The 25,595-nt window shown below is 42.9% G+C and overlaps 1 protein-coding gene across 1 annotated transcript in view; it reads right to left on the reverse strand.

Annotated features, from left to right (window-relative positions):
• The window catches only part of crim1 (cysteine rich transmembrane BMP regulator 1 (chordin-like)), a 211,218-nt gene that overhangs the window by 112,604 nt on the left and 73,019 nt on the right, over nt 1–25,595 (reverse strand). The window contains exon 3 of the mRNA XM_072580500.1: nt 2,687–2,929. Coding sequence (XP_072436601.1) covers nt 2,687–2,929 — 243 coding nt within the window. The remainder of the gene's footprint in view (nt 1–2,686; nt 2,930–25,595) is intronic.

The raw sequence follows: 25,595 nt of genomic DNA on the forward strand, positions 1-25,595 counted from the left end.
ACCTGCTCAGTGAATCTTTTCTGGACTGGCTTCAATATCAGTACACCTTTCCTTAGATAAGGGCATTTTTAGTTTATTTCAGATTTCCAACCTCTGCAGTATTTCATGCTCACTTGTCTGATTTCTGTTCTTTCAGCAGAGACCAGATGCTCATATTAACAAATAAATGACAAACTTGGGGAAACCTATTGCTAAGTAGGCTTCTTGTTTTGTGTTTCCTCAGGTGTAGGGGAGTTCCAAGACTGGCTGGCATCTGAAGAATTGTGAACAAAAGTACAGCAGCACCTGTACATACTGTGGATTGAGCATCTCTCTTTTCCCAGATCGCTGATGACAGCTGAAACAAGTTGACAACGAAAACACTACTGACTTTCACAACGTCTGGTTCTTATCTCACTAGACAGGAGGCTGGATTCAATCAGAACTTAAAAGGGTTGTTGGGTTTGTTTGGGCCAACTGATACTAAAAATACTTATGTTCTCATGGCAAATTAGTGCTATTTTTAATGGGGACCAGGCCGTGGTGACGAAACCCAAGCAGTGAATGCTTGAGGTTGGTGGGAAGGGTTTTAAATCAGGAGAGAGAGAAAAAGAGAGAGAGAGACCGAGAGATAGAGAGAGAGTGTGAAAGAATAAGAGTGAGAGAGAAAGACAGTGAGAGAATGAGAGAGAGAAAGAAAATGAGAGTGAGACAGAGTGAGATAATGAGAATGAGTGTGAGAGAGAGATAGAGAGAGAGATAGAGAGAGAGAAAGAGAGAGAAAAAGAGAGAGAGATAGAGAGAGAGAAAGAGACCAAGAGAGAGTGATGGGCAGGGAGAGAAAAAGAGAGAAATAAACCAGTAGTCACAGAATATAAAACAGGATAAAATAAGAGACTTACAGAAAAAATTAACCAGCAAAGATTAGGTAAATATGGCACACTGGACTTCTGCTGTGATTTTGATTTACAGAGATATCACACACTTCAAGGTATTAATTAATTTGGAGTCTCAAAAATAACGATGATGAGGTCCTCCAAGACTACCATTAACTTAAATCTTGACTTTGTCTATTTGGGCCAGTCCCACCAACATTTCTTCTCTTCGGGGAAGTAAAGCTGGGATTCTACTAAGTATCTCTCCGCAACACCACGGCTGGCACTGGGATCCCAGAAAAGCAAAAAGAAAGCAAAATTTGCGTTCACGGGGTTTTCTCTTTTTTTCCTCTCGCCCCAGCCAACACCCCTCTCTCCCTTGGCTCTTATTGCCCTCTTCAGCTTCAGCCATTCTTTGCTCGCGGCCTGTCGTCGCATATTTGAGTTTGAATTAGCACTGATGTGAGGTGGAAATATTAAGTTTAATAGACTAAGTAGAGAGATACAATTCAGAGAGTCCAGAATAAAGGATGCATAACATTAAAAACAGGCCACTCAGGGATGATGCCAGGAAGCACTTTACTATAGAAAGGAAGAGCATGTCTGGAACCTTTTCCCCCCAAAACCTTTTGAGGCAGGAGACTCAACTGAAAGTTTCAATTTTGTTTTTGTCAGGGAACGGCATTAATGGATAATAATCAAAGCAAGTTGAGATACAAAGCAACCACAAGCAGGCTTAATGGATTGAATGGTCAACTCCTGCATTTCATGGGACTGAACACTGGTGAATCACTAAAAAAGGAGTTTTTTTCCTCATGATGTATTTATGGATCTCATAAGGCAGAAGATCCTTAATTACTTTGAGCATCATGCCACACACCATGCTAATACCCAACAATTTCTTTTGAGTTCCCCTAGGTGCCTCATCTTTAGTGGCAAAATTCTTCATACGACATTAAGGTGACAGTGTGATGTAAGCTGACTTTGTCCTCTTCAGGGCTGGAAACCACAATACACTTGAGGTCAATCAGAGGAGAATAGCCATTGGTGAGGGAGTTTTATTGACCAGAATTGACATGTGAACATCAGGTTCCAAGAGAGAGTGAAATAAAAAATATTAAATGGCTGTTATTCTCACTTTTCTTTTCCCATTCTTCTGGAATTTTGAAATATATATGTAAAGGGTAAGATGCTTATACACAGGAATTCTGCATAATCATGACCTTGGACAATTGTGTAAATTGAGGCAATACCACATTGGATGTATTTTATGCCTCCATTTTCATTTCAATTGAATCCATTCGGATGTTAGTCCACCTACACCACTGCTAAAAGTCAGCAAGGAATGATTTGGTGAAAGGGAGATAGTGAATAGAAGATAATTACACTATAGTGTGCAGATATAACTAAGTCCCCATTTTAAAGCCTATTTATGTATTATACAGATATGATATACAATCTATTTATATCCTCACAGAACACTCTGATCCAAGTCACATCAATTTTGGAAGCCAAGAAATAGAATTGGTTCTAGCCAATGTTGAGCTGCTATAGCGCCACCACTGGTAGAGGGTACATTACAGGTTTACAGAGGCAGAGGCAGTCTTCACTATAATAATGGAACAATATGAATTTACAAATTGACGTAGGAGGTGAGTCCGTAAGATTTTTTAACACATTCTGTACTTAAATATTATAAATATTTAGAAAGACTCTGTTTCCTTTCCACAAAGCTAAACAATAAGTCTTAATTATATAATACAGCCAGCATTTTATTTACATCTTTCTTGTAATATTTCTTGAAACCAAAGTAAGTAATTATTTTCCCAAACCTTTCTTGCATTCATACAGGTCACAGCATTCTCCTGGCTTTCCCGATGCTTTGGAAACGAGGATGCTCTGGTAGCCGGGCTGACAGACCTTCCGGAGGCAGCCAGCTGGATTACACACACAGCGGCTTGGGAGGGGACAACACTCGCCAGGAGGGGCATAGCCTTCAATCAGGATGGAGTCTTCTGGGCAACGGGGAGAAAACTGCACCTCACACCTGGCTTTGGAGCAATCTGGCTTCTCTTCTGAAAAATAAAGAGGGAGGATACATGTGAGAAACAACTCTGGCCAACACACACACACACACACACACACACACACACACACACACACACACACACACACACACGCAGACCCATGTCGGCTTCACTGTTCCACTGTGAGCTGCCACCCTCAGGTATCTGGGCTAAATCTGGAATTAAGAATCTAATGATGACCACGAATCCATTGCCAATTGTTGGAAAACCCCATCTGGCTCACTAATGTCTTTCAGGGATGGAAACTGCCAGCCAGCCCTGGTCTGGCCTATGTGTGACACCAGACCCACAGCAATCTGGTTAACTGTTAACTATGAGCAATTAGGGATGGGCAATAAATGCTGGCCTAGCCAGTGACACCCTCATCCTGTGAATGAAGGAGAAACAAACCTTACCCGGTGATCAATGCCAACTGACAGCACATTTGTGGATGAATGGGGAAGGCATCATTGCCAATCACCAATCTCCTCATCTGATCTCTACTGCTCATTAACTATTCATATAGAAATACCTTCCTTCCTTCTCTCCTGCTGTTCTTCCTCTCTCCCTCTTTACATTTCTCCTCGTTGTAAGAATTATGCTGGATAGTCAGAAGAAACAAATATCCTGGATGATTATTTACTTCCTGTACTAAAAGGACATTGGGACTAACTACAGACCTTGCATTACTGTCTCACCAGAGGCCAGCTAACTAGTGAAGACGGGAGAAACATATTCTGCACAATTTTCACTGTCAGTCTAACTGGGCCACTTGTGCACTTACAGTCTGGGACATCAGAGATCACATCTTGAATTTTTCTTGGTAGTTTTTCTTTACTGCATTTCGTTTTTCCTAATTCAAAATAGCTCTGATACAGAGATTGTCTAAGCATAACTGTATGGAATAGAAAGAGGGAGTGTGGAAAGGCAGTGATGTAGAGGGACAGAGTAGTCACAGAGTCATAGAGAAGTACAGCACAGAAACAGACCCTTCGGTCCAACTCATGCATGCTGACCAGTTTTTCTAATCTAGTCTAGTCCCATTTGCCAGCATTTGGTGCATATTCCTCTAAACCCTTCCTATTCATATACCCATCCAGATGCCTTTTAAATGTTGCAATTGTACCAGCCTCCACCACTTCTGGCAACTCATTCCATACATGCACCACGCTCTGTATGAAAAAATTGCCCCTTAGGTCCCTTTTAGATCTTTCGCCTCTCACCCTAAACCTACACCCTCTAGTTCTATACTCCCCCAACCAAGGGAAAAGACTTTGTCTATTTACGCTATTCATGGCCCTCATTTTATAAAACACTATAAGATCAGTTCTCAGCCTCTGATGCTACAAGGAAAACAGCCCCAGCCTATTCAGCCTCTCCCTATAGCTCAAATCCTCCAACCCTGGCAACATCCTTGTAAATCTTTTCTGACCCTTTCATGTTTCACAACATCCTTCTGATTGGAAGGTGACCAGAACTGCACGCAATATTCCAACAGTGGCATAACCAATGTCCTGCACAGCCGCAACATGACCTCCCAATTCCTATGTTCAAAACTCTGACCAATAAAGAAAAGCATACCAAATGCCTTCTTCACTATCCCATCTACCTGCGACTCCATTTTCAAGGAATTATGAAACTGCAGTTCAAGGTCTCTTTGTTCAGCAACACTCCCTAGGACCTTACCATTAAATATATAAGTCCTGCCTTGATTTGCCTTTCCAAAATGCAGCACCTCACATTTATTTAAATTAAACTCCAGCTGCCACTCCTCAGCACACTGGCCCATCTGATCAAGATCCAGTTGTACTCTGTGGTAACCTTCTTCACTGTCCACTATACCTCCAATTTTGGTGTCATCTGCAAATTTACTAATTATACCTCCTATGTTCACATCCAAATCATTTATATAAATGACAAAAAGTAGTGGACCCCAGCACTGATCCTTGTGGCACACCACTGATCATAGGCCTCCAGTCTGAAAAGCAATCTTTCAGCATCACCCTCTGTCTTCTACCTTCAAGCCAGTTCTCTGTCCAAATGGCTAGCTCTCCCTGTATTTCCATGTGAGCTAACCTTGCCAACCAGTCTCCTATGAGGAACATTGTTGAATGCCTTACTGAAGTCCATACAGATCAAGTCCACCACTTTGCCTCATCCTTTTCGTTACTTCTTCAAAAAACTCAATCAAGTTTGTGAGACATGATTTCCCATACACAAAGCCACGTTGTCTAATCCTAATCAGTCCTTGCCTTTCCAAATAGATGTAAATCCTGTCCCTCAGGATGACCTTCAGTAACTTGCCCACCATTGATGTCAGGCTGTTGAAGTGAGATAATTACTGAAGCTCAATTCACAGCTTCTTCAGTGGCTCTGTATTAAATACATTGTGCATTGGGGGTAACCCTTCAGGCCTGGATGATCCCTGGTTTGATTTACAGTGCTATACATATATTTGTGGGGGGCAAGGAGGAATCTGAACTGGCGAGACCAGTAGGTGTTGCTAATATCTAACTGCCCTTGAGAAGGTGGGGTGTGATGAGCTCCCTTCTTTGACAGCTGCACTCCAACGGCTGCAGGCACCCTCACTGTTAAGAAGGAAGGGAATTCCAGAATGTCGTTCCAGCATCAATGAAGGAATAATGATATATCCAAGTCAGCAAGATGTGTGGTTTGGAGACGAAGTTGCTCAGAGATGTTACTGCGTGCCTGCTGCCCTGGTCCTCATGCTGGAGAGAGTGAAGGACGAAGGTGGTGGATGGGGTGAATGTTCATGGTGGAGGGAGTGAAGGATGAAGGTGGTGGATGGGGTGAATGTTCATGGTGGAGGGAGGGAAGGATGAAGGTGGTGGATGGGGTGAATGTTCATGGTGGAGGGAGTGAAGGATGAAGGTGGTGGATGGGGTGAATGTTCATGGTGGAGGGAGTGAAGGATGAAGGTGGTGGATGAGGTGAATGTTTATAGTGGAGGGAGTGAAGGATGAAGGTGGTAGATGGGGTGAATGTTTATAATGGAGGGAGTGAAGGATGAAGGTGGTGGATGGGGTGAATGTTCATGGTGGAGGGAGTGAAGGATGAAGGTGGTGGATGAGGTGAATGTTTATAGTGGAGGGAGTGAAGGATGAAGGTGGTAGATGGGGTGAATGTTTATAATGGAGGGAGTGAAGGATGAAGGTGGTGGATGGGGTGAATGTTCATGGTGGAGGGAGTGAAGGATGAAGGTGGTGGATGGGGTGAATGTTCATGGTGGAGGGAGTGAAGGATGAAGGTAGTGGATGGAGTGAATGTTTATAGTGGAGGGAGTGAAGGATGAAGGTGGTAGATGGGGTGAATGTTTATAATGGAGGGAGTGAAGGATGAAGGTGGTGGATGGGGTGAATGTTCATGGTGGAGGGAGTGAAGGATGAAGGTGGTGGATGAGGGGGAATGTTCATGGTGGAGGGAGTGAAGGATGAAGGTAGTGGATGGAGTGAATGTTTATAGTGGAGGGAGTGAAGGATGAAGGTGGTGGATGGAGTGAATGTTTATAGTGGAGGGAGTGAAGGATGAAGGTGGTGGATGGAGTGAATGTTTATAGTGGAGGGAGTGAAGGATGAAGGTGGTGGATGGAGTGAATGTTTATAGTGGAGGGAGTGAAGGATGAAGGTAGTGGATGGAGTGAATGTTTATAGTGGAGGGAGTGAAGGATGAAGGTAGTGGATGGAGTGAATGTTTATAGTGGAGGGAGTGAAGGATGAAGGTGGTAGATGAGGGGGAATGTTCATGGTGGATGAACGTTGTTGGAGCTGCTCTCATCCAGGCAAGTGGAAAATATTCCATCGCACGTGTAGATGGTGGACAATGCTGGAGAGACAGGAAGGGAGTTACATGCCACTGAATTCCCAGCCTTGGACCTATTTTATCCAAAGAATAGCTGGGCCATTATAAATGTCTGCTCAATGATAATCCCTGAAGATGTGCAAGGTGAAGGATCAACAATGGCAATGTCTTTAAACATCAAAGAGAGATAGTCAGATTCTCTCTTGCTGGGGATGATCATTTTTGGCACTTTTGTGGTGGGAAGGTTCTTTTCTTCTGGCTGTGGTCCATCGGTCGAATTGAGGTGAAGGAGGGGAAATATCACTTGTCTCATGCTTGTGATGACCTCTGATGAATTATGCACATGTAGGAACTTTGGATGAAAACTGCATCAGGTTTGGGTGTCATTTCTAGTCTAATCGCCTCAGGATTCACGCATGATAAACTACCAGCTGTATGAGACACCATAAGCCTGCATATAGCAAAAAGTCTGTATTCCATGAAAAGGAGAAAGGCTGGATAAAAACAAAGAAAAAGGAACTGGAAGGGAAAGAACATAAATAACAGCTGCATCTCTCCAAATGTGCGGCTTAGTAACTCAACAGCTACTTCCTGCAATGATTAGTAACTGCGGCATAAACAAAACACTTGTCAAGCACGTTAAGACAGCCTTAATTCTGAGCAACTGTTTTACTTTACTGATCCTGACACATGTTAACCAAGCCTGAGGTCTATTTAGGTTTCACTGAGCCTCCTGTGTGAACACAGACCTTCATGCTTCAACAATGACAAAACCGCAGCAATTTATATCGATCGAATCCCCTCAACAAAGGAGAACTTGCCCAGAACTGTACTCAAATAGAAAGAAAAATTAGTTGATGGGGACTTCTGAAGCATGTTGGGAGAGCAAGAAGGAGGATGATCAAATGCAGGACTGAAACAGAGTTATATCAGGTCTAAGGGGAAGGGAGGGGAATAACTGAAAAACACGTGGAGGGAGGGGGTTAGAGGGCACGACCGTGCGAAAGGTTGATGTTCGCTGACCAAAATACAAGGAAAGCAGCTGGAATTCAACCAGAATGTGCCAGATAAAATAAAATTTGGAAATGACATTAACAAGCACCTGGGGTTAACGATATATTAATTGGGTCTTTAATTATAATCAGGCAGTGGATATTTAATGGCAACGTACACCTGTGATTAAATGTATGGGAGCAGGAATAAATCTGAAATGACTATAAGAAAGAGTCGTCTGTTCACCCCCTTGAGCCTGCTCTGCCATTCAATTGGATCATGGCTCACATCCACTTTCCCTGTAACCCTGGGGGTCATTGACCCTAACAACTACCGTTGGTTTTAAGAAAAAACACTTCTGGGTCAGGTGTTTGGTCCCACCAGTCCCAGTGGAGTGTCATAACAGGATAATTTAGAAGAAATAACACATGTGGGAGCAGGCTGGAAGTGTACAATAAATAATTTCCATTTCTTTATGTATAAGTGTATAAAGATTTGACTAGGTAAAAACAATGACTGCAGATGCTGGAAAGCAGAGTTTAGACTTTCTCCCCACCCCCAACCTCCTCTCATTTATCTTTCCACCCTTCAGGCACTCTGCCTGTATTCCTGATGAAGGGCTTTTGCCCGAAACGTCGATTTTACTGCTCCTCGGATGCTGCCTGAACTGCTGTGCTTTTCCAGCACCACTCTAATCTAAACTCTATAAAGATTTGACTCCAGTTCTGTTCATCAATACCTGGCTATTTGCATTAGAATAGCCAGAGTTTTAGTGCGAAATATGCTACAGGGGTAAAATTGTATACCTTGACAACTGCAGTCAATGATAGTAATGTAACACTGTGAATCTGATGTCATTAAATGGTAAATAATAAAACAAAAAGATTTTAATTATTTCACTCATTTAAAATTGAAACAGAATTCCACAGTGGTGACCCAGCAGTGGCGCCAAGGCCACTAATCTACACCTTGATGTTTATCACTGACTGGTCTTCAGAGCATGTGTGGATCAGGGCCAGGGGAAACTCATATTGCACAGGATGGAAGGAGAGCAGGATGGACTGGATTAATGGGATTTGTCTCTTAATACTAATCATCGAAAAAAGACCCAGGCCTCTCCAATGATTCACGGAACAAACAGACTTCACAACTGGAAGCTAATAGATTAGGAAGCTTTGTTCTATTCTTTCATGGGACATGACAAGGCCAGCATTGGTATAGCCCATCCCCAATTGCCCTTGAACTAAACAGGGCCATTTCAGAGAGCAGCTACGAGTCCAAACGAGTTACTGTGGGTCAGGACTCACATGTGGGTCAGGGTGGCAGACCTCCTACCATTTGATGTTGCTTTCTCGATCACCCCAGCCGAGACTAGCTTTCAATTCCAGGCGTTTTGTATTGAAATTAAATAGCACCAGCTGCAGTTTTCCCCCATTTGTGGGTTTGATTGCTGGTATGTGTTGATCAATGGTGTAGCAGTGATAGAGTTGCTCCAATATCACTAAGTGCCCCAGGGCTGGAAAGGACAGGATCAGCCCTGATGAAACTGTCTACCCTTCCCTCCATAGTGTTTTGATGAGTTAAGACATGTTGTTCGGAATCAACCAAGAAGAACTCAAATGTTGCCTGTACTCGGAGCACAGAAAGTCCAAAGGAGAGAAAGGAGCAAGTGATGGTGGAAGGAGAACATTCCCACTGGTTGTGCAAAGAGGCAGAAAAGTTGTATGCACAGATTTAGGAAAATTGGAAGAGGGGAAGTCAGGATAATTTTTTTTAATGCAGCAAGTTGTTATTCTCTGGAATGCTCTACCTGAATCTGCTCGTGGAAACAGATTCAAGAATAACTGTCAAAAGAGAACTGGATAAATACTCAAAATGTACAATATAAATTACAGGGGAACGGACAAAATTGACACAATTCATTCGGAGTGCTAGTATAGGAACGATGGGCAGAATGGTTTCCTTCTCAGCTGTATGGTTTTATGTGAAGCCACGATAATACAAAATGGGTCAAGCAGCTGGCTGTTATTGCACAGTGGTGGAAAAGAAAATGAGCAACTAATCCAGGAGACTAATTCTTGTCAGCTTAGCTTTGGCAGAATGAATCCAAATGGAGGCTTACCAACCACTGAAATTACTATTAAGGACTTTCTATTACAGCTCTGCCTGCAGAATCTGAGGGCTCTATCATTAGACCTGAGATCTCATCACAACCCATTGTCAAGGTTCAAAATGTTTCCCATGTACAAAGATCTAAGAGACCAACCCACAACTCAAAACTTCAGTTTGGTTCAGATGTAGACAGTGCCAAGCAACTTGTGATGATGATGATATCCTAAACCTTGTTACTGCCACTGCCACTCTGAAAACCACTGTGAAATATTGTTGCTTTCTCTTTGTTCACCAAAGAATGTAGCCCAGATGGGCATGGAAACATAGAAAACAGGAGTAGGAGTAAGCTATTTAGCCCTTTGAGCCTGGTCCACCATTCAATATGATCATGACTGACCATCTAAGTTTTTGATGCCTTTGGCCCTAAGAACTTAACGTAACTCCTTCTTGAAAACATTCAACCACTTTCTGTGACAGTGAATTCCAGATTCACCACTCTCTGGGTGAAGAAATTTCTCCTTCTCTCAGTCTTAAATGGCCTACCTTGTGTCCTTGGTTACTGTCAGGGTAATGTTCCAGATAATGGCTAAATGAAACTTACCAGCCCACACCTTCCATATCAACTTAGGTTGGACTCCAACACAGAACTTGTAAATATTACTTTTGTAGATGAAGTACCAGATGCTGGTGATTACGTTGCCCAATGATAGATCCACAATGAATAGAATTTGACTTTCAAATGTCTGTTTCGTTTATTCTACTTTCCCCTGTGTCTTTTTGACAACTGAATAATGTCTCTCCTGTCACCTCTGAAGAAAATTAAACTTGGCAGAAATTTCTCTCTCTGGGATATGATTGCACAGTGACTGGTTGCCTTCTGCCTGAGTACCCAGCAGGATATTTGGCTTCAGCAGCTAAATCTGAAGGGCAATGGGCAAGTGTAGATTCCAGCAGCAACCAGGAATGAGAATCCTCATTGGTTTTCCCCATTCCAGCAGCAATGAGGCCAACGTATCAGCACAACCATTGGTCAACTGAGATCAAATAATTCAGCACCAGCATGCAATCAACTGTGACACCTTTCTGATTACTAGAGCTTCAAAACTCAGCACAAACGCATCGCTCTATAATGTCAGCCTTCAGGAAAACCCTGACCACCTGCTACATGTCCTAATCATTTCTCCATTCACAGACTGTGTGTCGCTGGGCACTTACACTCCTTTGATAATTGCCCTCATGTAGGTGCTAGCAATTTACCTTTCTTGAAGTGCTGTTTCAATGTGACTGAGTGACTTGTTAAACCATTGGAGAGGGTGGGTGAAACACAGTCATATTGCTGCAGATCTAGAATCACAAAAAGGCCACACCGACTGGCGAATCTCCTTTCCTACTAGTTTGGCAATAACAAACCCCTGATAGCTTGATGTGCACCATTCATGATATGGAGGAAAAGGACACACGGGGGCAGAATGGTGGAGTCACACCATGGGAAGGGTGTGGGGCAAACGACCTCCAGGATGTGTCTGTGTTTGGAGGGGGGGTCCTCCATGCTATTTTAACTCTTGTTGGAGAGGTCCTGCTCTCTGCTGTTCTGCATGTGTGATATTGAAATAGCTGGGAGGGGGTTGCAGCATTCTGATGGGGTGCATTACTACCTTCCATCTTTTAGATTACCCACAGTCTGGAAACAGGCCACTTGGCCTGACAAGTCTACACTGACTCTCCGAACAGCAATCCACCCAGACCTATTTCCCTCTGATTAATGCACCCAACAGTATGGGCAATTTAGCATGGCCAATTCACCTAATCTGTACATCTTTTGGATTGTGGGAGGAAACCGGAGCACCCGGAGGAAACCCACACAGACACGGGGAGAATGTGCAAACCACACAGACAGTCACCCGGGGCCAGAATCGAATGTTGTGAGGCAGCAGTGCTAATTACCAAGCCACCATGCATCTGAAGTAGTACAACAGAGGGTGGAAAATGGTGAATGAAACCAAGTGTGTGGGAAGGGGTTCAACTGTGAGCACCACAATATTATCCTGCACCCCATCAGCTGGTTTTAAATATTATTCCCTTTTGCGGCTGACGGGCGAGACAGGATGACTGCAGTCCTCTTCCACAACACTGAGGAGAACATTGATTGGTTGTCCGAGCCTGGCACATTCAGAGTGCTTTTTATGTCAAGTAGCTTTAATAGGACCTCTGACAAAGATCTAATTTTCCATTTCATTTTTCTCACTTTTGTATTGATCAGAGAGATGGCATTTGAAACATTTGAGGGTTCAGTGAGTAAATTTGGGGCAATTAACCTTTGGTATATTGTCAATCATTTTCTATTTAAAAAGCAGGCAATTGGAAAATGAAGCCAGCCAGCAGAACATGATAATTGGCTTCAGTTGAAGGTTTGGTCATAAAGGAAAGGAATTGATTAGTCTGTTTTCAGGGTTTTAAAATTATAAATCCATAGCTTGAATTTACTTCTACATATTAAACAAAGACACCTAATTAAACATAGTCATTTTGGGGATGGGAAGTTCAGTTACTTGCCAATCTAAATTGTTGAGAAACATTCTCCCTTGACAGAAAAAGACTATTTTTGACTCGTGCGTCCTCAGAGTTTTTAATGCCGCTTTAATGATGATCTGCTTGCTCGTTTCACTTAGCAATTTATTGGCAGTAAATGCTAATGGAGACCATCCTGGTGACCTTAACTCTCTTTGCCCTTGGCTGAAAGCTTAGAAAGGATGGAGTCTTAGTTGGAACTGGGCAATGGTTATGTCTAAAGGAGTCCAGCTCCCTGTAGTCACGAGAGAAAAGCATGGTCTTGAAGGAATTAATTTTTAACAGTTGTTTTTGAATTGGGGTAAGCATTTCTGGTATCAATCCGTTATTTGGGAAGTTTAATTCGATCCTGCTGACAAAGACTTGGCCCAGTATGTGCAGCAGATGAAAAGCAGCAAGTAAGTCTCCTGACAGCTTGTGGACCTGCAGTCTTTTCGGTTATTGGGAGCCTATCTTTCCCTGAGGCGCCAGGTACTAAAACATTTCAAGAGTTGACAGATTTAGTTGATGAAAATTACAACCCAAAGCCCTCTCTAATTCTGAGATGCTATCAGATTTACTTGGCAATTTGAGAAAGTGGAAATCCTTATCGGGATTTTTGACTAGTTTAAGATGATCGGCAGAGGCATGTGACTTTGGATTATCTTTTATTGAGATGCTAAGAGACTGTTTGCTATGTGGATGTAACTATGCAAAAGCACCTACGAGCTGAAGTCCAACTGGACTTCAAACAGGCCTGACGAATGGCCATTGGAAAATGCAGCAAATGGAGCACATGAGTTGCAGGGTATTGTGTTGGAAGTGCACACCCTTGCCAGTCTGACTGAGCTTGAGGAATACCCCTTGAGTGAAGGCATTTGCATAGCCTCATTCAAGACATATCCTGAACAGAGGGACTCTGGGTCAGCCCACAGCAAACTCCAAAACAAAACCAAGCCTTGGCCAAAAGGATAAAATGTTCTTCTGGATCTGGGCTGGCAAGTCATTGTAGTTTGCAAATTCTAGACAGCAAAACAGCCCCGCTAGACCTAAAAGGAAAACTTGAAAGAACTCAGACATAGTCGTTATACGTTTCTCCCAGATGGACGTACACCTTAGAAGGGAAAAATGTGTGTTCCAGACACCCCAAATGACTTACTTAGACTACGGAATCAACATGACTGGAAGATACAAGTGAGGGTGATCAAAGGTGCCCCTGCTCCCATGTCTGTACCAGAGCTTAGATCTTTTCTTGGGCTGCTGAACTCTTACGGTAAGTTCATACATAACCTGGCCTCCACCCTGGCACCTCTGGAATGACCCTTCAAAAAAGATCCACCTTATCTCTGAGGGGTCGGCACACTCTGATCCCAAGCGAGATCTAGTACTGACATGTGCTGCCTCCCTGTATTGCATCAGGCTAATATTAGCTCATAGGTGGCCAAGTGGAGAGGAATACCCAATAGTATATGCATTCAAGGCTTTGGCTAATGCAGAGCGTAAATACATCCTGATCAAGAAGGACGGTTTAGTGATCAAATTTGGAGTAAGAAAGTTCCACCAATACCTTTATGGACGTAAATTTATAATAGTCACAGAACATAACCCCTTCTAGATCTACTTAATGAAGACGAGGCAGTGTCGCCCTTAGCTTCGGGCTGAATTCAGCAGTGGGCTCTAATACTAAGTGCATATAATTACAAGCTGGAACCCTGTGTGGGAGGCCGTGGCAAATGTGAATGCATTGAGCAGCCTCCCATTGCCAGATACCCTACTGGTGGTACCACCACTGGAACAGTCTGTAATGGTTTTAAATTTTCTGGACATGCTTCCAGTCACAGCTGACAATATTAAATTTTGGATGCAGGGAGACCCAGTCTTGGAAGAACTGAAACAGCTGGTGGGGATGGGGGAAACAGAAGTGCAAGTACAGCCAGAATTGAACCCCTTCTGGACCCAGAGAGGTCAGATCATAGTAGAGAATGGCATATCGTTATGGGGAGCAAGAGCGATTGTCCCGAGGAAAGGTCGCCTCTGGATTCTAGCTGAACTTCACCAGAGTTAGTCTGGTGGCCAGAATTGGATGCAGACATGGCTGCGTTGTTGAGGCAGTGCCCAGAGTGCCAACAAAAACTACTGCCAGCATTTCCCCCACATTCATGGGAGTAGCCAGGTAAATTCTGGACTAGGTTACACGTTGACTATGCAGGTCCTTTCCTGGGCTCAACATTTTTAGTCATTGTAGATGCCCACTTAAAGTGGATATACATAGAGTTCATCTGTCAAACATGGGGATGATGACAGAAAAACTGCACGCATTCTTTGCAATGCATGCTCTCCCAGAAGTGTTGGTCATAGAGAGTGGGCCATTGTTTGCCAGCAGGGAATTTGAGTATTTCCTTAAGTTAAATAGTATTCATCATATGAAGACAGCTCCATCATCCAAAGGTCTGGCAGAAAGAGCAGTCCAAACAAGCACGCGGACAATATGAAAGCTGCAAACTTGCAAACGGTGCAGGTATAATACATGACTGGTTCCTTGATTGTCTTTCTGACTGTTCCGGAACCCATGGGTTTTCCCTCTCCACCTAGCACTGAAGATACCTTGGAATATGAGATGGACACAGCGGACATCACCACTTTGTTGCCTTTGCCATCTGAAGAGGAAAATAAATTTCTTCCGAGATGCTCTGAGCACATGAGGTGTGCTACAATGCATTACACGCTGCCTGTATCAGAGGCAGAGTTAGAGAATCCTGACCCGGTGCTAAATGCCCCAGGAGGAGCTAGAAAAAAAAAAGAACTGGGCTGTGTCCTTGGACTCACTGGGGGAAGGCTGCAGTGATTGTAATGAGTTCAACCAGGTGGGCCTCTTTGAATATGAGTTCTCTGAGTGGGGCTGTTAACCTGGTCCAATCAGGGAGCCCTGGCTGACAGACATAAACAGAGGTTCTGTTCACTCAGACAGCTGGCTCTGAGGAAGCTGAATTAGTGTCAAGGACTCTCCATGTGTAAATAAAGGGGGACTTGGTGACAGGATCCTGGCATCTGTGGGTTTAGTTCACTCTTATTGCATTGCTCCTATAAATCAGTCAGCTGTGGATGTTAAGAATTACAGAGGAATACTAGCCCTGTGCAGTTGGTCTATAAAGTGGTAAATCCAACAGCAGCTCAGACATAACGGGGACAGTGATTGCATGCGACTGGTCTCAACGTGGCTTTTGTGAATGTCCGAGGGTCAATGCCTACACTGAGAACTCATGGGATGGATCCTGACTTTGTATGATAGCATAAAACATGTGATCGTGAGGCAGCAATTCCTGATTTTTAACCTCGACTGAAGCCAATGAAACTAAAACTTGGATCAATCACATCAGAGCCACCAGTCCATCATTTTTCCCATTGCCCCAATCGCAGTTGCATGGTCAACAACAACATCAAACTCTAGGATACTTAGATTTGTTGATTAAGCAGATTGCTCCTCCCCTGGCTCACATTTGACTTCTCCAGTGTGTGGATATTGCTTAGGAAAGCAGTGGTTTCCCAATCTGTGTTGCAAGTGTCTTCGTAATTAACAGCAGCCATTGCCCAACAACAAATAAATTCAATCCTTAATCAGTCAACTGACTGTCTGTGATTGGTTTCCTTTTTTTTTCAGACCGAAAGGGTGGTTAATTGCATTGGTAAAACAATTTGCTTCGAGCAGTGCATCACATTACATGGTTTAAGTTGGTACTGACGTGCTCTAGTAGGTTGTACAGCATTACATGAATATGTTTTATGCCCTTTTGGGCATAGGGTTAATAGGAAAAGCTTTCCTTTAACTGATATTATTAACAGCATCATGAAAAGTGAATGCATTGCATTTCCCCCCCAAAAAAAATCTATTTTACTCAAATCCTTATCATGAATAATTAATCGATGCTCCGAGGAGGGAATTGTAAAAATAGGAATATCTGTCACTGTTTATCATTTGGTGACAAAGAGAAAGGCACAGTTGCCTTATTTATTGAAGCAATTATTCCGAGCTGAATATGCTGGCCTGAACGATGAATTCTTTGCTCTTCAGGTACAGGTAATGCATTGAATGTTCAGTCCTGTGTTTGGCAGTATCTCCAGCAGAAACAAACAAGCAGGTTTACAAAGCCAGCAGGAACACCAACCTTGGATCTCATTTGGCACATTTAATAACATACAATTGAACGGATGGAGATTGGGAAGTGGCAGCTTACAGGGGTTCCTAAACTAGATGAGTCCATTGACTTTGATCTGTCAGGCTCTCATTCCACAGATTCTTAGGAGTCTACACTTTGCGACTTCAATGAAGGACCACTCCTGAGTCATTAGCTCCATGTGCTCTGACTTCTGCCTGAATCTTCATGCTTTAGGAAACAACAAACACAGCATCTGTGCAGCATGCCTCTGACTGCAGTACACTCACCGAACAGCTCCCAGGAGGGTATACAAGGTCGAAAGGCAGCCTCAGAAAGAGATCTAGCTCTGAACTCAATGGCAACAATTTAAACAGCGTGTGTTTGGAATACACTGACATCTTATTCTAGCAGCATTTCCAAAGAGCCCAGTGCATGCAGTTTAATTATTGTATCCCTCCTTGTCTTCGCCAGGAGTGAATATTGAATGTTCTCATGTGACTGTGCAGCTCATAGTATGAAATATCGAGCCAATGAACAGAATTTCAAGGCTGGCACAGAGGGGAAAAAGCATTGTACTTACAAAGCCAAAATGTGAAAGCAGCTATTTGCACACACACAGGAGAAGACGGTGCATCTTTATTTAGGCTACTTGTGCTACAGTTAATTTCAGAATGTCTCCTACTCCTAGCAGGTCCAAGATCTAATTGCTGTAGTAGATACACAGATGTAAAATTGACATCCAGTCTGTTTCAATAAGAGGTGCAGGTAAATACTACAGACACTATAGTACTAGTCAGAAGCGTTCTCCACTTATTCCTCTTTTGTATCCAATCACAGAATGTAGGCATCACTGTCTAGGCCAACATTTAATGTCCATAGTGCAGTTGAAAGTCAATCACATTTCTGTGTGCTTGGAGTCACACAGAGGCCAGACCAGGTAAGGATGCAGATTTCCCTGAAGGACGTTAGTGAACCAACTGGCTTTTTCTAACAATCAGCAATGGTTTTCATGGTCATCATTCGATTCTTAATTACACCACCTACCAAAGCAGGTTTGGAACCCAGGTCCCTAGTACATTACTTGGGTCATTGGATTAATACTGGATTAGTGGTGCTGGAAGAGCACAGCAGTTCAGGCAGCATCCAAGGAGTAGCAAAATTGACGTTTCGGGCAAAAGCCCTTCATCAGGAATAAAGGCAGTGAGCCTGAAGCGTGGAGAGACTGCCCTTATTCCTGATGAAGGGCTTTTGCCTGAAACGTCGATTTCGCTGCTCCTTGGATGCTGCCTGAACTGCTGTGCTCTTCCAGCACCACTAATCCAGTATTTGGTTTTCAGCATCTGCAGTCATTGTTTTTACCTCATTGGATTAATAATCTAGCAATAACACAAGTCCATTACCTCCCCAATCATACAGATGTTCTAGCATTTGTATCTTGCCACAGTTATTGCCGACAGAGTGACAGTCACTGTGCTCTCAATCACCACCTCTAATACACTTGAGATTCTTGCTAGTGTCAAAGCGGTATGCTATGGAAGTGTTTTTATTATTATCATTGTTAATGAACAAAACAGCTCCAGGATATTGGCCAAACAGGTGCAGCACGCAAGCAACAGTGAGTAGTTTCTAGGCTAGAGTCCTGACTATTGGGAAGAAGAGGTGGATGTACTGCCAACCCACCTCTGATACCTTTCAGCTCACCCCTCAGCAGCAGGAAGCACTGAGCAAAGAAACAGGCTCAGCCTGGCTCCAGCTCTTAACTCCAGAACAAGACCATTCATCAGCCAAGTTGTACAGAGAGTTTAGGAGTGGAAGGGACAGGGATAGGCAGTGAGAAAGTAACTTATCAACAGTTCTCGAGAATGTTGAGCAGCAGGAGTAGAATAATGGGTGCCGCACCACAGTGAAATCTGAGAGACAGGCACATTAATTATCTGTGACAAAATGCGAATGGCACACATTTTTCTAGTTTAGTCCACTATATAGAGAAAGTTGAAACCATAGATGAGGAACAATATTAGTGATATATTTCTAATATACAAATTTTGCAGGTCAGGTGGATTGGACATGTTAAATTGCCCATAATGTTAGGTGCATTAGTCAGAGGGAAATGGCTGGATTACTCTTCGGAGGGTCGGTGTGGACTTGTTGGGCCGAAGGGCCTGTTTCCACACTGTAGGGAATCTAATCTAATCTAGGCTGCTTTGTTGCACAGGCAGGGAAATGCAATTGAAATTCTGCTGATGGTTTATCCTCAGAAGCATCTGTTATTTATGTTGCTGTCAGGATTAGGTCATCATTTTTGTTCAGAAACTTTTTCTGTTTTCACAAGGTCAGTCAACCATATCTTACTGCTGGTATTTTCTTAGTTTACTTGGGGTTTGTTGGTTAGGAAATAAAGTGAAGAAACCATATAAAGATATATTACTTCCGAAATAGATTTCTATCTCCCCATCTCATCCATTTCCTAAGGTCATTCTCTAATGCTCTCCCCCATCTACTAAGATCCCCCTTCTCCCAACGAGTTGCTCTTTCTTTAAAAAAAAGCAAACTGCTTGATTGCGTTATGACATCACCATAACATTTGAACCTGGACCTTCTGAAGGATTGGGAGGCACACTGTCATTGCAACACAAAAGCCCTTTTGCTCAAGTTGTTCAGTGTAGTTACTATTAAACCATCCTGCTCAGATGTGACATGCCTCTGTAACAGGTGGGACTTGAACCTGAGTCTCCTGGCTCAGACGTATGGTCGCTATCACTGTGCCACAAGAGCTCTTTCAGTTGCTAGGTGCATACTAACTCAGTGCCAAACTGCATTCAGGTGCAGGTGGTAACCTATGTGCAGGAGCACTTGTTGGGCTTGGAGATGCACATAAGTGATGGCTGTTGCTGGAAATAAATAAGTGTAAAGATGGAGCTTCATTTCTAGCCTTCATCACCTGGCAATCTAAAGTAGAATCTTGGTGTCTCTTATTCATACACAAGCCTCAATAGTCTATTCACTCAGTCAGTTCTGTCCTCAACTGAAGACCAAGCCAGCAATTTCTATAGAGAGTCACTGCATTATGTTCCAGGGAGAGAATCTAGGCAGGGTGCATTCTCAAACAGAACAGCACCTCAACTTCACTTGAGATCCTGTAACTTGCTCTAGAATAGAACTGAGCCATCACCCTGCGCACCTCTTGGTTCAACTACTCTCTAACTCAACCAGGGAAGCTTGGTAGGACCAAAATTATCACGTGTTTAAATACAATAAACAGAAATAAAGAAGTGCAATGCTTCATGCCACACCTCAGCAGGTTGAATGTGTGGGTTAATTGGCAGCATCCAAATAAGGAGTATCCACATTCACAAGTAAATAGTGAGTGTTGATGGGCTGTGGGACTGTGACGAGGAGACCGGGGTGATCAGTTTAACTTCAATGCTGTTCTGATCCATTGTAGGAGGTAATTTCTGCAGATACTGGAATGTGTACAGAAAACAAAAAATGCTGGAAATCACATCAGGTCAGGCAGCATCATGTAGAGAGAGCAAGCTAAAGTTTTAAAATGGATGCTGCCTGACCCACTGCGTTTTCTGTTTCCTGTTTGATACATGCACAGAAGCTGGAACATGGAACTATTCCACTCCTCTCTAACAATTCGTGCAGACATTTAACATCCTTGGGTGGAAACAGTTCTCCTCACATTTACCCTACTCAACACCTATATATCTTCATTCCTGCTTTTCCTTCATCCATCTGTCCAATTTGCCTTTTGACGAAATTTTTGCCTCAACTATTAACCCAGGAGCAGTCCAACTTTGTGGGTAAAGCAGTTTTTCCAGCCCTCTCTACTAAATCCCTCACATTTAATCTTGTAGCTATGGTCCCTTAACTATGGGAGGGAATTTGTTCCCCTGGGCTCTGTTCCACCCTTTCAATATTTTAAACAGATCCGTCCATTGTACCCTGAAGGTGGCAATGCAGGTCAGTAGCGTGGTCAAGAAGGCATATGGCATGCTTTCCTTCATCGGATGGCATATTGAGTACAAGAGTTGAAAGGTCATGATACAGTTGTATAAGACTTTGGTTCAGCCAATTTTGGAATACTACGTACAGTTCTGGTCACCACATTACCAAAAGGATGTGGACACTTTGGAGAGGGTGCAGAGGAGGTTCACCAGAATGTTGCCTAGTGTGGAGGGTGCTAGCTGTGTGAACAGAGGTTGAAGAGATTGGGATTATTTTCATTGGAAGGGTGAAGGCTGAGGGGGGACCTGATTGAGGTCTACAAAATCATGAGAGGTATAGACAGGGTGGACAGCAAGAAGCTTTTTCCCAGAGTGGAGGACTCAAATACTAGTGGTCACGAATTCAAGGTGAGAAGGGAAAAGTTTAAGGGAGATATGTGTGGAAAGTTCTTTACGCAGAGGATGGTGGGTGCATGGAATGCATTGCCAGTTGAGGTGGTAGGGGCAGGCACATTAGTAGCATTTAAGATGTATCTAGACAGATACATGAATAGGCAGGGAGCAGACCGGTACAGACCCTTAGAAAATTGGCGACAGGTTTAGATAGAGGATCTGGATCAGCGCAGGCTCGGAGGGCTGAAGGGCCTGTTCCTGTGCTGTAATTTTCTTTGTTCTCAATCATATTGTCCCATAATCCAATCTATTAAAGATCTATTTTGCAAGTATTCCTTCATATTTGTACTTTTCGTAACAGATAGGCAGCCCACTCAATTTCTTTTGTACCATGTTTCATGATTAGTACCTTTCCTTTGGTATGGAGTCAGTGCTTCAGCTAGTATTTTAACAGTGTCTCAAGGTTTTATAAAGGCTCATCTTTAACTCCTGGGTTTTATGCTTATAAAATGTGGAATTCCATTAGCGTTTTTACAGCCCTATCAAACAGAGGTGCTGCTTTTAATGTCCAACAAACCTGAACTGCCAAGTTCTCCCTCTATTCCACAGCATTAAGCCTTTCTCCATTGAGAACATTTGTCATTACTGCTATGCGTTGAACCAAATACTTGTCAGATGTTGAATTCCAGACTGTCACATTTAGCCCATTCCCCCATGATATTCCCCAGTGCAGCTTCTGTTGGTTTGCTACAGAATGAACCAAACCCTCTTTTTTAAAATTTGCTCTTGACTGGATGTTAAATGCTTTCAGACCAACACCGGGCATTCCTAGCTGGAGCTTTATTTCAGCCAACCACACACCTTTTTATCAAACTCTGCTAACCTCTGGCGCTCCTTCTCCTTTATATACATTTGAATACTCTCTTGCAAGAGCAAAAATCGATGTTGAACCAGATTAAAAGGCACTTAACTAGCTGTGTAAGGAGATGCAAGGACAGATGAGTTAGGAGTGCCCTGAAAGATAGCGGCAGAGAGGAGGAAATTTCAGAGTCTAGGGCTGGAGGTACAGCAGCAGGTACAAGTATCAATGGCGGAGTGGAAACAGTAAACAAAGTCTAAGGAGACAGCAGATTCTGTTTAAACAACAAACTACAGCAAACAGACCACACAGTTTACTTAAAATGTGTCTTCCAGAACCACGGCACATGGATGTCATGCATGAGAAAACTGAAGAAGCATATCCTGAGAAAAGCGGGGGATTTTGTCAGTAAAATGCAGACAGTGGATGGTAGTAATGTGAATAACCTCAATCGCAGTCACTTAGAGCAGTGTGATTCCCTATGATTTAAACCTAATCATCCCCATTCCATGATGGAACAGAGATGCAGACACATCACTGACGCACAGGTCCTGGGGTCAGCTACAAGTTCAATTTACAGGTGAGAATGGAGTCCCCCAGCAATTTGAATTTGCGATAAGACCTCTCACTCCCTTCATTTTAAACCCTGAATGTTTTTTGCCCTTGACATGAACAGATTTAAAATTCTGGGCAGGAGATGCAGGAGAGATTGTGAGGAAGAACTTTGTTATGTAATGAGTAAGTTATGACCTGGGCCTTGCAGCTTATGAGGGTGGTTGACGTCGGGATGATCATTGATTTAAAAAGTGGATGGGTACCTGGGGAAAATAAATTTGAGGACAGAGTGATAGAATGGGACTGACCAGAATTCCTCCTTACTGTCTTTTGCTTTGGTTATGATAACATCCTCAGATGATGAAGTGTTCTGCACATGGATACAGTCTCGACTACAAATATAAATGCTTTGATTTCTCAAGTGGTTCATGACATCTGAAGCTCTAAATAAACACTGAGGCAGTCTGCCTCACTTTAGTGTGACCTTCCTACTGCACAGTTTCCATCTCTGACCCGCTATCAGACAACAGGCAGCTAAGAAAATTAAAGCTATGGTTTGGAATGACTCCTGTTTCCAGGCTAGGTGTGTGAGGGGAAAAAATTGGCAAAAACCAAATTCTATTTTAGTTCTGTAAAGAATAAGCTTAGCATAAAAAACAGTCGGGAAACAAAATCATTTAAAAGTTGGTTACTCCCCCTGAATAGAACAAAAGATTTTGTTCTCACTGTGTTCCGTTTTTGGTGCTACGACAGCACGTCATTAATTACCAGGGAATTCCCAATGTATTGAAATACAAGCCATTAACCTTGGAATCATCCCACCTACTGACCAGCTGGTGAGGCATGCAAACTGGCTGTGGATACGCCTGAACGGACGGCAAGAAGTCCTTGTAAGGGAGACTGTGGGCTCGTTTAGTCTGAAGGGAAATGCAAGGTGTTTTTTGAAAGAGAAAATCGATTTCATTGTAGAAGCCTGAAACTGAAGCAGAAATTGCTGCAAAAACTCAGCAGCCGTGATAGCATTTTTTTGGGAGAAAGCAGAGTTAACATTTTGGGTCCAGTGACCTATTTTCAGCACTGCTGAGTTTCCCCAGCAATTTTAGTTTATGCTTCAGATTTCCAGCATCTGCAGTTCTCTGTTCTTTTTTCCCATTGTAGAGAGGTCATTTGCCTCATTACTTTGAAGGGACAAACAGGCTGCATGAACATCTCTCACTGCATACCTCAACGGATGAAAGAAAACGTCTGCTCGACTGAAAGATGAGCCCAGCTCAATGTAAGTGTCTGTGTATGAGTACATAAAGTTAGCTCGTGGTAATGAGGAGCCAGTCAAGAGTTATCATCTTATAGCTGCATCCTCCAACACATACCACCACCTAGCTAGGTTCCAAAAGTAGAAATGACTTTGCCCTTATTTATCTATTGAATTACGTCCTGATTTCATAATGGCCAGTTAAAATAAATGAAATTGTGTAAGAAGATAAATTAAAGGTTAACACAACCAAACTATCAAAACGTCGAATCTGAATTGCTTCCTTCTAAAGCCAGCTGAAAAAGAATGTCTTTTCGATACTGGATGTATTGCTAGAGATATTGCCTGGGACATAGAGTTAGACTTGAAGTTTTTCTCAGGAATGAGAAACGTCAGTTACAAGGACAGAGTGAAGAAGGTGGGACTGTCTTCACTGGGGAGAAGAAGGCTGAGACGAGATTAGATAGAGGTTTTGAAAATCATGAGGGGGTTGGATATAGTAGATAGGGAGAAGCTGTTCCCTCTGCTTGGAAACACTGAGGCAGGTTCAACAGAGACATTCAAGAGGGTATTGGATGACTGTTGGTGTGCTTGAAAAAGGCAGGAAATTGACATTGGGTAACAGAACTGGTGCAGGTATGCAGAGCTGGATTGCACTGCAATGATTGTGTGATTCTGTGATTTAGGAATGAAGGTTCGAGTGGAGGTCTTGTAGCACAGGGGGTGTGTTCCTGCCTCTGAGCCAGGAGCTCTAGGCTTGAGTTCCCACTACCCCATGGACTTGACAGTAAAGAAAGGTGCGTTCATAATGTGGCCAAACAGGATGAGTAAGTGCAGGAGATAGTCCTGGTCAGCCATGGAGTGGAAGTCATGTTGGAGCCATCGCTATCTAAAACACACATTTCAAAGTGCATCCAGCCACAGCAACATGAACTCTCTTGAGCAAAATGTAACACATCATTATCAGACCTGATCTAACTGGGAGATTTGAGATGGTCGAAGTCATAGAGCCATAGAGCACAGAAACAGACCCTTTGGTCCAAACAGTCCATGTTGACCATAATCCCAAACTAAATTAGACCCACTTGTTGTGCTTGGCCCATAACTCTCAAAACATTTCTTATCCATATAATTATCAAAACGTCTTTCACACATTGTAACTGTACCTGCATCCATCACTGGGATCTAATGCAAAAACACTCTTAGTAGAAGGAGCAATTAACATAAATAAGGTTTATATTAGTTTGAAGTACACTTGGCTTCAGATCTGCTATTGCTGATGCAAGCAATTTGAGTTTTTAGAAGGAAGCGCTGCAGATACAACGTTTTGATAGTTTAATTGGGTTAACTTTTAATTTATCCTCTTCTGTAATTTCCTTTGTTTTGGAAGTTCATTCCACACATGAACCACGACCTGTGTAAAAACATTTGCCCTCATGTATTTTTAAACTCTTTCTCCGCTCACCTTAAAAAATGCCCCTAATCTTGAAATTCCCCACACGATGGAAAGGACACCTGCCATTCACTGTATCTATACCCTTCATTCCTTTATAAACCATGATAAGGTCACCTCTCAACCTCCTATACTCCAATGAGAAAAGGTCTCATCCTATCCAGCTTTTTCCCATAACTCAAGCCCTCCATTCCCGGCAACATCCTGGTAAATCTCTTCTGAACCCTCCCCTTCCTATAACAGGGTGACCAAAACTGAATTAGAGTGAGAGATGCTCCTTCCTCTGGCCAGGACTTCCAGAACACAGGGTCGCAAAGCCATTCAATAATGAAGTAACAAAGCAAATTTTCACACAAAGGACAGTGGAAAATCTGAAATTCTCTACCCAAAATGTTTTGGATGCTGGGTACATTAGCATATTCCTGACAAAGACAGTATATGGATCAAAGGTGGGTAAATGGATCTGAGGCACAGATTATGTAAGAGCAAATATGAAGGGCTAAATGCCCTACCCTGTTCCACAGCAAATGTATGACTGAACATATAACCTTAGAGAAACTGCTGCTGTTAGACAGCCCAAGATTT

This window comes from Chiloscyllium punctatum, chromosome 11 (assembly GCF_047496795.1).
Source record: "Chiloscyllium punctatum isolate Juve2018m chromosome 11, sChiPun1.3, whole genome shotgun sequence".
In the NCBI taxonomy this organism is placed as follows: Eukaryota; Metazoa; Chordata; class Chondrichthyes; order Orectolobiformes; family Hemiscylliidae; genus Chiloscyllium; species Chiloscyllium punctatum.